This window comes from Theobroma cacao, chromosome 10 (genome assembly GCF_053813885.1).
Source record: "Theobroma cacao isolate CCN51 chromosome 10, ASM5381388v1, whole genome shotgun sequence".
Classification (NCBI taxonomy): domain Eukaryota; kingdom Viridiplantae; phylum Streptophyta; class Magnoliopsida; order Malvales; family Malvaceae; genus Theobroma; species Theobroma cacao.
In genome coordinates, this window is record NC_142648.1 from 22,651,484 (window position 1) to 22,665,111 (window position 13,628).

At 33.3% G+C, this 13,628-nt stretch overlaps 1 protein-coding gene across 2 annotated transcripts; it reads right to left on the minus strand.

Annotated features, from left to right (window-relative positions):
- Positions 1-9,467: 9,467 nt before the first annotated feature.
- Positions 9,468-13,071, minus strand: LOC18586947 (uncharacterized). Of its 2 annotated transcripts, none has more exons than XM_018129318.2 (5): positions 12,861-13,071; positions 12,687-12,752; positions 12,193-12,588; positions 10,384-12,081; positions 9,468-9,670 (listed from the first exon to the last, which is right to left on the minus strand). In XM_018129318.2, exons 3-4 carry the CDS (start codon positions 12,552-12,554, stop codon positions 10,404-10,406), a joined length of 2,040 nt encoding a protein of 679 aa, XP_017984807.2. In that variant the 5' UTR covers positions 12,555-12,588; positions 12,687-12,752; positions 12,861-13,071; the 3' UTR covers positions 9,468-9,670; positions 10,384-10,403. The 2 variants fall into 2 exon arrangements, with proteins under 2 accessions (XP_017984807.2, XP_017984806.2); XM_018129317.2 differs by lacking the exon at positions 9,468-9,670 and adding an exon at positions 9,805-10,018 and having other exon boundaries at positions 12,861-13,070.
- Between the last annotated feature and the right edge of the window lie 557 nt (positions 13,072-13,628).

The window sequence follows — 13,628 nt, forward strand, 5'->3', positions numbered from 1 at the left end:
ACTTTGCTCCTATTTTAACTACCCCAGTCAATACTGCAAATTTTATATATATATATATAGGGCGTGTCTCCGTAATACAAAACCGTGCGTGTCCCTGTAGCCTATTTGCTTTTTTGACAGTGCAAGCAAACAAGCTAGTTCTAACGGTCGTGTCTTCTTGCTTTTCTCCTGTTTTTTAGTAACCTAGTCAATACAGCAAATTATTGTTGGTGTAGAGTTCTAATATGTTTCGGTGAGTGCACGTTGGTGGAGTCCATTCCAACTTGAGGCATAAACTTTTTCTTTTACGACAAAAATGTTTTCATTAAAGTTACTTAAATGACTTGAAATTTCTTAACATGTGAGGAAACTTTATTTATCTACTTAAAAGAAAAAACAATAGTATCATTGATGAATTCAAAATTTTACATAAGATGTAGTTAAAAAGGAATTATAAATATAATCATATTATATATATATATATGTATATATCAAATTTCATATGTAAAATAATAAAAGAAAATTAAAAATTGAACCTTAACTCCACCGGTGCAATGGTAATCATATATAAACCTCTAAGAAAAATTAAAACTTTATTTATGAAATAAGATAAATTGCAAAAAAAAAAAATCATGTTGCATATTCTAAAGGCGAAAAAAGGAAAGGGAAATACCATCCAATAGTCTAAAATCTTGGGTATAAATTTTAAGTTGATTATTGTATAAGATAATTCGTATAGAGGACACTTTGGTTTGTGTGGTTGGCCATTGTCCAATAAATGTGGCAGTTATATAACTGAATAAAATTCATAAATATATATTTACTTAAAAAAAGAGTACATCCAAAAGGTGTTTAAACGATTTGAAACGTAAAGTCCGTGACTACTCTATTAGGGTTACACCTAAAACTTTCATGGTTTATCACCACAAACGGACGAGGAGGAGAAGGAAGACCTAAATTGTTTTTTGTAATAATGTGCATTAGTTAAAGCTTTAAGAGGTTGAAGATATCTCTCTTGAAGGCGAAAAAGAAGTGAATATAGAGAAAGTTTTTGCAGAACTAGACAGTGTATGCCATGTTGGAGACCTAGAATTTAAAAGAGCTTCACTTAAAAGTAAGCCCAAAGAAGTAATTCATGTGTCTAGTTTGATGATAAACAAACTCAAAGCAACTTGCCAATGAAAATGGCCAGATCAGTACTACTTGTTGGCTCCATTAGTTTTTGATGATAATAAAACATTCTCATTAATTTATGTCTAATTCCTTTACTTAAGTGTGCAGAAAATTAATACATGAAATTAATTTCTTAAATCTTCAAAGAGTTTTTTTTTTTAAAGAAAAAAAAGGATAAAATCAACAAGTTTTAACTGAATAATAAGGAGGAAGCTTGTTGGTTTAATAAAGAAGAACATTGGTTGACCAAACTTCAAATTGGAGAAATGGCAGGCTGAAGAGTTTGAGAAATAGAAACAACTTAGTCAACCAAGTCAATCGACTAAGTGTTCTTTGCCAGAAACTGCAAACCAGAAACAGAATCAACTTAGTCAACCAAGTTAGTCGACTAAGAGCTCTTTGTTTGCAATTTGAACCAAAACACTACAAGACAGATTAACGGGTAGAACTCATCCTCAACTGTTTTCAACAAATATAAACTGTCAAACTGCCATCAGAGTTGCATCTTTAAGTATAAAAGGGTCTTCCAACAATGAGAAACAAGTTTTTAGAAGTTTTTGAATGAGATTTGAGTTATAGAAAGTAGAAAAACCAAAAAAATTTCACTGCACTTGTTTGCATTTAAATGCCTGCTCCTTGTCATTGTATTTAGCACTCATCTTGTACTAATCAGATCAACTTATGATCATAGGTACTTTCTTTTACCACTTCTTCTTGTATACTTAGAGTGAGAGAGTCACTTTAAGGGGTTGTTCAAGCTTGGGAAAGCTTGAATGTTATAGTTTATGGTTGAGCCTTGGAAAACCACTTTGGGCTTTAGTTGAGCCCGTGAAAAACTAGTGTAAAGGTTTTGGTTGAGCCTGCGAAAAGTCATTGTAAAAGCTTAGTGAAAGCTTGTGAATTTCACCAGATTCTTAGTGAATCATTGGGAAAATCCTTGATTAGATAATCAAGGTAGTGGATGTAGGTTTTGGACCAAACCACACTAAATTGTTGTGCATCTTATACTCTACTTTTAATTTCTTGAGTTTTAAAAATTAGTTCCACACATTGTCAAGAGCCAAATTGTGTTATTCACCCCTCTCTAGCACACATTAACTGGACCAACAATTGGTATCAGAGCTAGTTTCCTGTTTTTAAGGCTTAACATCCTTTGGGAGGATCCAAATGGCTCAACAAAAAAATCATAATTGCTAAGGGACAATCAACAAACAGATCACCTCTGTTTGATGGCTCTAATTATCCTTATTGGAGTACTAGAATGTCAATCTATATTAAAGCTATAGATTATGAAATGTGGGACGTCATAACTGATGGACCCTTTATGCGCTCAACCATGAATGTAGTAACAAATGAGTTGGTGCCCAAGCCCAGGTCCAAATGGACTAAAGCTGAAACTAAGAAAGTTCAAGTAAACTTTAAGGCCATCAACACATTACATTTTACCTTGACCCCCACTGAATTTAACAAAGTCTCAAGCTGTACAACAACTAAACAAGTGTGAGAAAAACTTAGGATAATCCATAAAGGGACTTCTCAAGTAAAGGAGTCCAAAATTGTTCTCTTAACATATAGTTATGAAATGTTCAAAATAAAGCCTGGTGAAGACATCACCAGCATGTTTGATAGGTTTACAAACATTACAAATAAATTAAGTCAACTAGACAAGCCTATCCCTGAACATGAATTAGTTAAGAGACTGTTTAAATGCTTACCAAAATTCTGGAAACCAAAAGTGACTGCCATTAGAAAGGCTAAAGATTTGAACATCATCACTCTCGATGAGATATGTGGTTCTCTTCTCACTTATGAGCTAGAGCTTAAGGAAGAAGAAGAAAAAGACTGAAGCGAAGCAAAGAAAAAGAAAAAGAGCATTGCACTTAAAGCCAACATTCTTAAAGTAGAGCTGGAAGAGCTTTCCTGTAATGATGATGAAGATTTAGCTCTAGTTGCAAGAACATTCAGAAAACTAATGAGCAGAAGAAATCGAAGGCTAACTAGAAGAGGTTTTAGGAAAGACCAAGGCGCTTCATGGAAAATAAGGAACAAAAATGACTCCAACAAAAAGGAAGAGATGATTTGCTACGAATGCAAGAAACCTAGTCACTTCAAGTCCGAGTGTTCATTGCTGAAAGATGAAATCTCCAAGAAAAACAAGAGATCCAAGAAAGCAATGGTGGCTGCTACATGGTCGAACAGCGACACATCAAGCTCTGAAACTGATGATGAAAAATCTGAGGAAAGAGCAAACATTTGTTTAATGGCACAAGAAAATGAAACAGAGGTACCCTCATCCCCTTGCATTAATTCTTATGATGATTTACAGGATGAATATGAATGCCTTTATGATGAATTTGAAAAACTTTTTTCAAAATACAAGTCATTAAAGAAAAATGCTGCATTACTTCATTGCAACAAATATTCAAGGGAGGAGTGGAAGTCTTAACTACATCAGCCTCCAAGATCTTTGGTTGATTGAGCATGCTTTTAATGGAATGTCTCTAAATCTGAAGAGATTTATGATTGAGAAAATGAGAAGTGCCTACAGACTTGATAAGGTAAATCTGTCATATGGGAATGTGATTACATCTTTTGTGCAGAAGAAAAGAATATAGGCTAAAAGGTATGATATGGACTTGGTGAAAATCAGAGACCAAGTCATTTATTATGGCAGCCTAATTAAGATGAGGTATGTGCTCGATGGAGAGAAGTTTATTAAAACCTCCAAAACTAGCCCAAGAAAAGATCACAGTCTACCTGCTCAACTTAAAGAATTTTCTTCTAGATTTTCGAATAAGATGATTTTTAATTTACTTATGAGGATTGATGGTAAGTTGACTGACTAAGGAGTGAAGCTATAGAAAATGGAAGATAAGATCACTGAGTTAGAAAACAAGCTGAAGGAAAAGGAAAACATGGGGTCTGAACCTGTGGTTACAGATAGTTCTGCCACATCCAGCACCGCACCTACACAGCAAGGTGTTAAAGGTTCAACAAAGCCAACAGAGAAGTTTGCAAGTTCTGACACTCAAGCAGAAGGCTCTACCTACAAGTCTACCAGTCTTGTTTTGTAAACTGAGGACTCCCCACAAAGAGTTGAACAGCTAGCCAAATCACCCTCTCTTGAACCTCAAAGCAAAAATGACTCAGAACAAGGAACTGTAATAGTTGGTGTAGAAATTGAGAAACAGCAGGCCTCTTTTTCGAAGTCAGAGGAAGTTTTCATTATGCACATTTTTCATCAAATGGTCAGAAAGGAACAAGCTGAAAAAGACACTGTCAAGATAGTAACTTAGAAAGATGGTGCAAATGTAAAAAAAGGAAAGAAACCTACTTCAACTCCCAAACCAAAGGCAAAAACAGGGAAACCAAAAGCCACCACAGCACCACCAGCTGAGGCAAAACAACCAACCAAAGGAAGGAAGACTATGGCAACCAAGACAACTTTTCTCAAAAGAAAAAAGTCTTCCAGATTGGCAGAAAAGTCCAAACCAGTTTTAGCCTCTTCTTCTCACAGTCCAGTTCATATTTCAGACAAATCTACTCTAGAATCCTCTCCTAGAAAGTCATCTCCTCTTCGAGAACCCTTTTTATTTCCTCTTAACCTTTTTTATGAAACTAAATCCTCTCCCTCTGCTTCATTTGATGAGTAAAATCCCCCTCTTTTGATGTTGACAAAAAAGGGGAGTAGAATGGTACTAGGGTAGAGGAACCAAGAACCTAGAAAATGAAAGAAAGCAAACCAAGGGAGCATGAAATTAGAAAAATAGGAGATAGGAAGCATAACTAGTTCAGGGGCATTTTCGAAATACTTTTTATTCAACTGATATTTGTGCTTTGGTGGCACTTAAACACTCAGCTTTAATTTTGTTCTTTATGTGGATATATGTGAAATATGAATGCTGATATTTTTATGATATTTAACTACTGTAAACTGAAGTATGCTAATGTTTTGATATGTTGACCTTCACAAACAAAATCAGCTGCTAGTATGCTGATATGGATTTACATGCTGATAAGATAATGTTTATATAATGTTTAATGAGAATGAGTTATAGATGAAGCATAAAGCATATCAATTGAAATGTGGATGATGTAGACATAATCTAAAATCAATTGACTGTTGACAACTGCTGGAACATAGATAAAAATCTGTCAAAACTTGCAACTGAAAATCTCTAGGTGCAAATCACTATATATTGCTACACATATATATTCTCTAAATATATAATATCATTTTCTATATGATGAGAATAAAACTGGTTGAAATAAAATAAGCAAATATGCACACACTAAGAGGGAGCTTATACTTAGGGGGAGTAATCCTCAATTCCTGCAGAAAACTAAAAAGAATTTAAAATGACACTATGTTGTTAATCAATGAGTGTTTTGTCATCATAAAAAAAGGGGGAGATTGTTGGCTCCATTAGTTTTTGATGATAATAAAACATTCTCATTTATTTGTGTCTAATTCTTTTACTTAAGTGTGCAGGAAATTAACACATGAAATTAATTTCTTAAATCTTCAAAGAGTTTTTTTTTTTAAAGAAAAAGAATGATAAAATCAACAAAATGTAACTGAATAACAAGGAGGAAGCTTGTTAGTTTAATACGGAAGAACATTGGTTGACCAAACTTCAAATTGGAGAAATGGCGAGCTGAAAATTTTGAGAAACAGAACCAACTTAGTCAACCAAGTCAGTCAACTAAGTGTTCTCTGTTCGAAACTGCAAATTAGAAACAGAATCAACTTAGTCAACCAAGTTAGTCGACTAAGAGCTCTCTGTTTGCAATTTGAACCTGAACACTACAAGACAAATTAACGGCTAGAACTCATCCTCGATTGTTTCCAACGGATATAAACTGCTAAACTGCCATCAGAGTTGCATCTCCAAGTATAAAAGGGTCTTCCAACAATGAGAAACAAGTTTTTAGAAGCTTTTGAATGAGATTTGAGCTATAGAAAGTAGAAAAACCAGAAAAGCTTCACTGCACTTGTTTACACTTAAACGCCTACTCTTTGTCATTGTATTTAGCACTCATCTTGTACCAATCAGATCAACTTGTGATCAGAGTTACTTTCTTTTACCACTTTTTCTTGTATACTTGAGTGAGAAAGTCACTCTAAGGGGTTGTTTAAGCTTGGGAAAGCTTGCATGTTATAAGTTGTGGTTGAGCCTTGGAAAACCACTTTGGGTTTTAGTTGAGCCCGTGAAAAACTAGTGTAAAGGTTTTGACTGAGCCTGCAAAAAGCCATTGTAAGAGCTTGATGAAAGCTTATGAATTTCACCGAATTCTTAGTGAATCATTGATAGAATCTTTGGTTGGATAATCAAGGTGGTGGATGTAGGTCTTGGACTGAACCACTCTAAATTGTTGTGCATCTTATACTCTACTTTTAATTTCTTGAGTTCTGGAAATTAGTTCCACACATTGTCAAGAGCCAAATTATACTATTCACCCCTCTCTAGCACACATTAATAGGACCAACACTACTGTTGCATTGACTATTGAGGATGGATCATGATTTGGTTGGTTTGGCTTTGGGTTAGAAAGCCATTCATTGTAAGTCCATTGATTATAAAATTAGGCTTCACAAGTCATTTGGAATAATTTTGGGATTTTGGTTGCCAATTCCATTTGAGTTTCAAGTGCTATCTTTTGGATTTCCGAAGATGGGATACATGGAAATGTAATTTTTTACATAAAGTTCATGAAATTATTCTTAAAAAATCATTAAAATAAAAAAATTTTATTCAATTGTTAATTTTGATTGAAGTCTAAGTTTTTATTCAGTTAGTTTCAATGGTAAAACTTTACTATCGTGCCCTAAAGAACTCAACCTAAGTCTTGTCCTATGCAAGATTTCAAAGTCCTATTACTAGCTAGTTAATTCTTCATGATAGTGTATTTTGAGATATGATTAGGCAATTGAGGGAATGGATTATACAATTTTACAACTAACTGACCCTAAATGAGCTTGGGCCATGTTAATCTAGTGCAAGAATTTGAAAAATTGAACAAGAAACTGATAATCAAGAAGTGTCTTCTGTTTATCAAATTGAAACTTCTTGAATTGCTAGCAAGCATGAAAGGATCGATTATCCTAAGGGATTGATCCCCTCGAAAATCAAGTATAGTCGAGCATGAAGGGATTGATCCCTTAAGTTGTTTCAAGTTGTATAACGATTGGAATTTTGTAGGAAACAATGGTTCTTTCTCTCATTTAAGGTGTTTTTCCTCTTGCAAGAAGTTCTCAAATACAGTCTTCTACTTTTCTTTCTGATTAACCAAGAAAATCGATTATTGCTAAGATTGGCTACATCACAAACACCTTTGAGGCCGATGAGGAGAATTCTTTGGTCAAATTGATTCATATGAGATTCTTCATTAAATTTGGAATTAAGAGTAATATTAATTATATACATCATTTACTAGATTTGACAATTCTTGTTTTTGTGTCTTAATCTTATTAGATATGATTATACAAGAAACACAACAAGATTAAACATAAACACGATACAAATAATTATTCATATTAGCATCTAAAACACGTACACAAATACGTTTAATAACAATGTAACACAACATGATTAACATATTTATTAAACGTATCAATGTACAACATGACTCGATTAATAACATGATTAAATAAAAATATTTACAATTAAATATAGTTTTATTATTTAAATTTAAAATCGATAATTATAAAAACAATTATAACAAAATAAAATATTAATGACATCAAATATAATAAAATTTTACATAAATAACATACATAAAATTCACTATCAATTTATCATATTCATACTAATAAAATCTATCATTAACATCTAACGTTAAAATACTAATAATATCTAAAATGATCCATAATTTTCATTTGTAATTAAATATAGATCATTAACTACATCACCAACCATGAATAATTAAACAATTGTTTAAAATTATTTAAGTAAGGCTAAAATAGTATTTGATAATTAATTTTTAATTAGTTGATAAACGTGTTAAGTATATATATTTAAACACGATAACATGATTAATTAAATATGTTATTTATGTTTGATACGTTTAAGACATGAAAATTCACGATTAGATAGGAATAGACCTGACAATTTTAAACATAACACGTTAACACGACAAGAGAAAACACGGATTAAACAAGTTTTGGGTTTAGTCTTAATATGTTTTGTATCTAATCGTGTCAGACACGTTAAACACGTTTACTTAATCGTGTTATCGTGTTTAAACGTGTATACATGATACGTTTATTAACCTATTAAAAATTAATAGTTAAAGATTATTTTAACCTTATATAAATAATTTTAAATAATTATTTTAATAAGTTTTTTTAATTTTATAGATGTAATAATGTAATTATTACGATTGAAAATTATGAATGAGTTTTTATATTATTAGTATATAAAAGTTAGATGTTAATGATGTATTTTATCATATTATATGATAATGAATTTTACATATATTATTTATATTAAATTTTATTATATTTGTTGTTATTATTATTTTTATTTTGTTATAATTATTTTTATAATTATAGATTTTAAATTTAAATAATAAAATTATATTTAATTATAAATATTTTTATTTAATCTTGTTAAACATGTTATTAATCGTGTCATGTCATATATTGACACGTTTATTAAATGTGTCAATCGTGTCTTATCGTGTTACACATTTATTAAAGATATATGTGTACCTGTTTTAAATTTAAGACACGAATATTAAACCTGTCGTGTTCGTATTTAACCTTAACGTATTTCGAGTCTCATCGTGTCTGACACGTTTACGATACGAAAACACGAATTGCTAGATTTAGCCGTAACAACTTTAAAACTAAAAAACGAAATATTATTTTTATTTGGTGTATATAAGGAAAATAAGTCAAAATAAAATTCATTTTATTGTTATACAAGAAATGAATTATTCTCTAACGAAAGCAATCCAATATAATTAAACTTCTTTTTATATATCAAATAAATTCTCTTGTTAATTAGTAATTAAAGTTAAAAACAATTAAATTATAATTCTTTACACATGCACACGCACGCTAAATATACTAGAGACAAATCTGTACATTGCACGCGACGCGCCTTATACTCCTCAGGATGTTATCCACCCACCAAATCCATTACAACTCCCACTTAAGAATCCTATCGGAAACCTTGCTTCACAACCCTTTCCAAAAACCTTCATGTGGTCAAGTGTAGAAGCCACTAGTAGCTTCCTTTTATATATACATATATATAATATAAATTATTTATAAAGACAATCATTTTAATTAATTCTATAATCCAGGAAATAGAAAATAATTTTTATTTAATATTTAAATAAAATTAAAATACATTGACTACTATACCCAAGTTCATGACAGAATTGTTTTAGCTCCCAAATATTCTCAAAAGTGATCATGAGGTTTTGACAGATAGTCTGTTACACTTCTTGTCCATAGGATGGATCAACTATGATACCAAATTTTCAAGCCCTTCACGTTTCTATCCTCCTGGAAAAACAAAACTGAGGGCATGGTGAGAATACATCTCACTGCTTACTTCATTACATAGCAGTTAACAATAACTAATATTAAACAAGAAAATATGGGACATGCGACTGGCATACCATCCAAAACAACACTACTTCCCCAAATATACAGAACAATCCATCACTCAGCATATGATAAATTCTCTTGTTCTTGTACAAAACAACCAAGTAAACCGACAAAAGGAAATTAGGTTAAAAAAAAAGAAAAAAAATAATAACACCAAATATCATTCCATTTCCATCACATTCAGAAAAAGGCCTCCCCTGCCTCCATAAAGCCTTCGAAGTAGTTTCAATTCATACTTTCAACCTTCACAAAGCAAGCAAAAGAAAAGGCAAAAAAGTTAAAACAAAGTCAGCTCTCAATATATATATAATCAGCCAGGCAAAAACAAAGAATCGACACAAAAATTAAGGTTTTTACACCCAACATGTCTGAATTGAAAATCCCTTGTTTTCTTCATGAATGAAGCAACCAACGAATAAGCATAAAAATAAAAAATATGGATTGGCACAAAAGTAAACTATGCCATACTTGAGTCAACTGTCTATGCGAATATGTTTTAGAAACAGAGCAATTGGATCTAAAAATGTGACCAAACTTGCCCAAGGTCTTCATTGCAGTTGCAATTCAAAAGTAATAGATAACAAAATATAAGGAATCATATTACTCACCAATTATTCCCTGACTACCATCACCTCCGGTCATCTCTCCGTGATTTTCTCTCACTAGACCGAGCATCATCATATGCCACCTTCACAGAATGATCCAACTGTCTATCTCTCACACGACCTTTATTTCCTCGTTCATCTTCCTCCCCTTTTCTCTGTCTGCGGCTTCCATGCTGCTGCTCCTCATCCCTTCCGCGACTTCTATATTTATGGTCCATCTCATCTCTTGCATGTTTTCTCCCTCGAGGTTCTTCTTCATCCTTGCTCTGCCTTCCACCACCTCTCCGGTCTTCATAATCCCAATCATTCCTCCTACTTCCATGATGTGATTCACTGATCTTACTTTGAATTCTGTCATCCTGTTTACGATTGTCACCATCAAACTCTCCTCCAGACCTAACTAACCTAGAATCAACCTTTGGGTCATATCTTTCATACTCCACCTCTTTTCCTAAGTTTCGACTTCTTGACTTTGATTCTGGTTGCTCATCAGTGTATTTGTCATCAAGCTTCCTCTTACCCTTCATCATTTCCCTACTATTCTCTGATTTTCGCAAGCTATCATCCCGATTAATAGTCCTTCCCCTCCTCTCATGATTCTTGGCTGCACCAGATGCAAACTCCTTATCTTCTTGACTACCTCTACCACGGTTGTCTGCATTAACCCCATGACCTCTTCTGTCTCTGTCAACATTCTTCTTGCCAATTATTTTATGTTTTTGATCACTACTGTCAGAGTCCTTATCACTAGAACTTGAATCACTATCATCTGTCAGAGAGACTGATCTCCTCCTACCAACTCTTTGTTTTGGTGCTGTAACCTTGCTAATTTTCCTATCATAAGAGGAGCTAGAATCTTCATCATCATCAGAATCATGTCTTCTACCTCTTACCCTACTTTTTTCTACTTTTTCATCACCTGCAGTATCAGAATCACTCTCCTCTTCTGTATCGTAGTTATAACGACCTTTCTTAACGGTTACTTTTTTACGATCTCTTGTTCCGTTAGAATCAGAATCAGATTCACTATCCATGTTTTTGTCCCTTCTTCTCCTGTGGCTACCACTCAACTCAATCTTTTGTCTTTGAACTTCACCTCTCTTCTTTTCTTTCCCACCATTAGTATCAGAGTCAACCTCACTAGAGTCATGTCTCCTACGAGATGTTTTGTGCTTGTCAACATTTCTTTTGCCAGTTTCATCATCTTTCCTATCTGAATCAGAATCAGAATCATCACTATTACCATCACTATCATGGGGTCTGCGTCTATCATGCTTCTTAGCCGATTTTTTCTTCCTGCCAGTGGCAAAGTCATCAGAGTCATTTTCACTATCATAACCCTTACGACTCTTCTTGCGAGCAGCCTTCTTCAAATACTCTATACTACTATCTGTTTCATCATCAGTGTCATGATGCCTAGACCCCTTCTCCTTTTTCTTTTTCCAGTGTTTTGACTTGTCAATTTCATCTCCAATTGTTTGGCCCTTTTTCTTGTCTGTCTTCACCTTAATGTCATCCACATCCACTGCAGTAGCAATGGGACGCTCTCTATCTAGAAAGGCATGCTCACGCTTATCACTATTCATCAAAGGAGGAGCAGCAGATTCAGAAAGTTCAATCCCAATCCCGAGAGCAGCTCTCAAGGTCTCCATCTGCTTCTCCTTCCTCGCAGCGACTTGGTGAGTTTGTGTATCCGAAACCCTGACCCATCACAAAAAAAAAAAAAAGAATTAATAAATAAATAAATATTAATCCATAAATAATTAATTAATAATCTAAAAATACCAAAAACAAATTAAGATGATGATTTACTTTTTCTGATGAGTAGGGGTAGGTATAACTTCTCCTTCTTCCTCATCTTTCTCTTGCTGAGCTTCAAGAGCCTTCCTAGCCTCGATGAGCTTATCAGCGATCTCAGACTCAGTGTAGCCTTGCTCAGTGAGTTTATCTTCTAAAATCACAAGCTTGAGCTCAATCTGACGTTTGCGGTCGTGCTCGAGGATATCCTTATTGGGCTTCTTGGTGGTGAGGCCAGCGGTGCCTTGACCAGCCTCGAAAGGCCTGGTAGCGTCGGTTACCCGATTCGTCTTCGGCTTTACAAAGAACTTGTTGCTCTGGATATAGCCGTTGGTGCCCGAACCCCGAGGGGTGGTCAGTCCGATTCCGTTGTACATTTAGGAATTTTTCAAAACCCTAACTCCTCTATTTCTGCAATTGCTTTTATGATTAGGATGGATACTCCAAACGAACTTAAAAACAGAAAAATGAAAAAAAAAAACAGAAGGAGAAAAGAAACAGAAACTCACTTAGATTTACGTACGAATCGTGTCTCTTTTGCACAACCGCCTTCCAAATCGAAGGTAGAGAAATTCCTGCGAAAAAAAAAAGACACAAAATCAAAAACCCTAGAAAACTAGGCAACCCAAATCACAATCAGCCAAACACAAAAAAAAAAAAAAACCGAAGCAAAAGAAATATACAAAAACAGAAGGAGAGTTCACAGCCGATGAGGCTCAACTTCGAGCTTTCTTTGGGGAGTTCTTGGTTTTCAGGTTATAGGATCTTTTAGGGCTTGCTTTTGTTCGGTTCAAGAGGGAAGGTGAGGTGACAGGTGAGTGGACGGTGTAGGAAGTCCGCCGGCTGATAGAGACGATGGGGGAGGGGCGGTTTGTTTGGAGATTTTGGAGATAAGGAAGAGGGGTTGATAAATAGAAAGAGGGCGGTACCAAACGACACCGTCTAGTAGAAAGAATGACCAAAGGAGAAGAGAACAAGCTTGAGCAATTGGACTATTCGATACGTCATGCTTAAAAGATTAAATAAATTAAATATTTTTAAAAAATTACTTAAAATATATTACACATTATATTAATTCGATTTATTTGATTTTGAAGTAAAAAGATTAAAATTTTAATTTTTTATAAATTATAATATTAAATGTATAAACTTCATTTTTTATTTATAAACATAAAATAAAAATTAATAATAAAAAATATATTTTATATAAATTTAAAAATAGTATATATAATATTATATAATATATATATAAATATTAGTTTGATTATTTGGTTGATTTGTTTCAATAATTTTAAAACAAAGAACTAATCAAATAAATTAATTAAATCAAATTTTTTGAATCAATAGACTCAATTGATCAATTAGATCGAACAATTTTATCCAAATTACATTTAATTTCATTAGATCATTAGTTCAATCTAATTTTGCTCATCCTTACCATATGAGAAAGT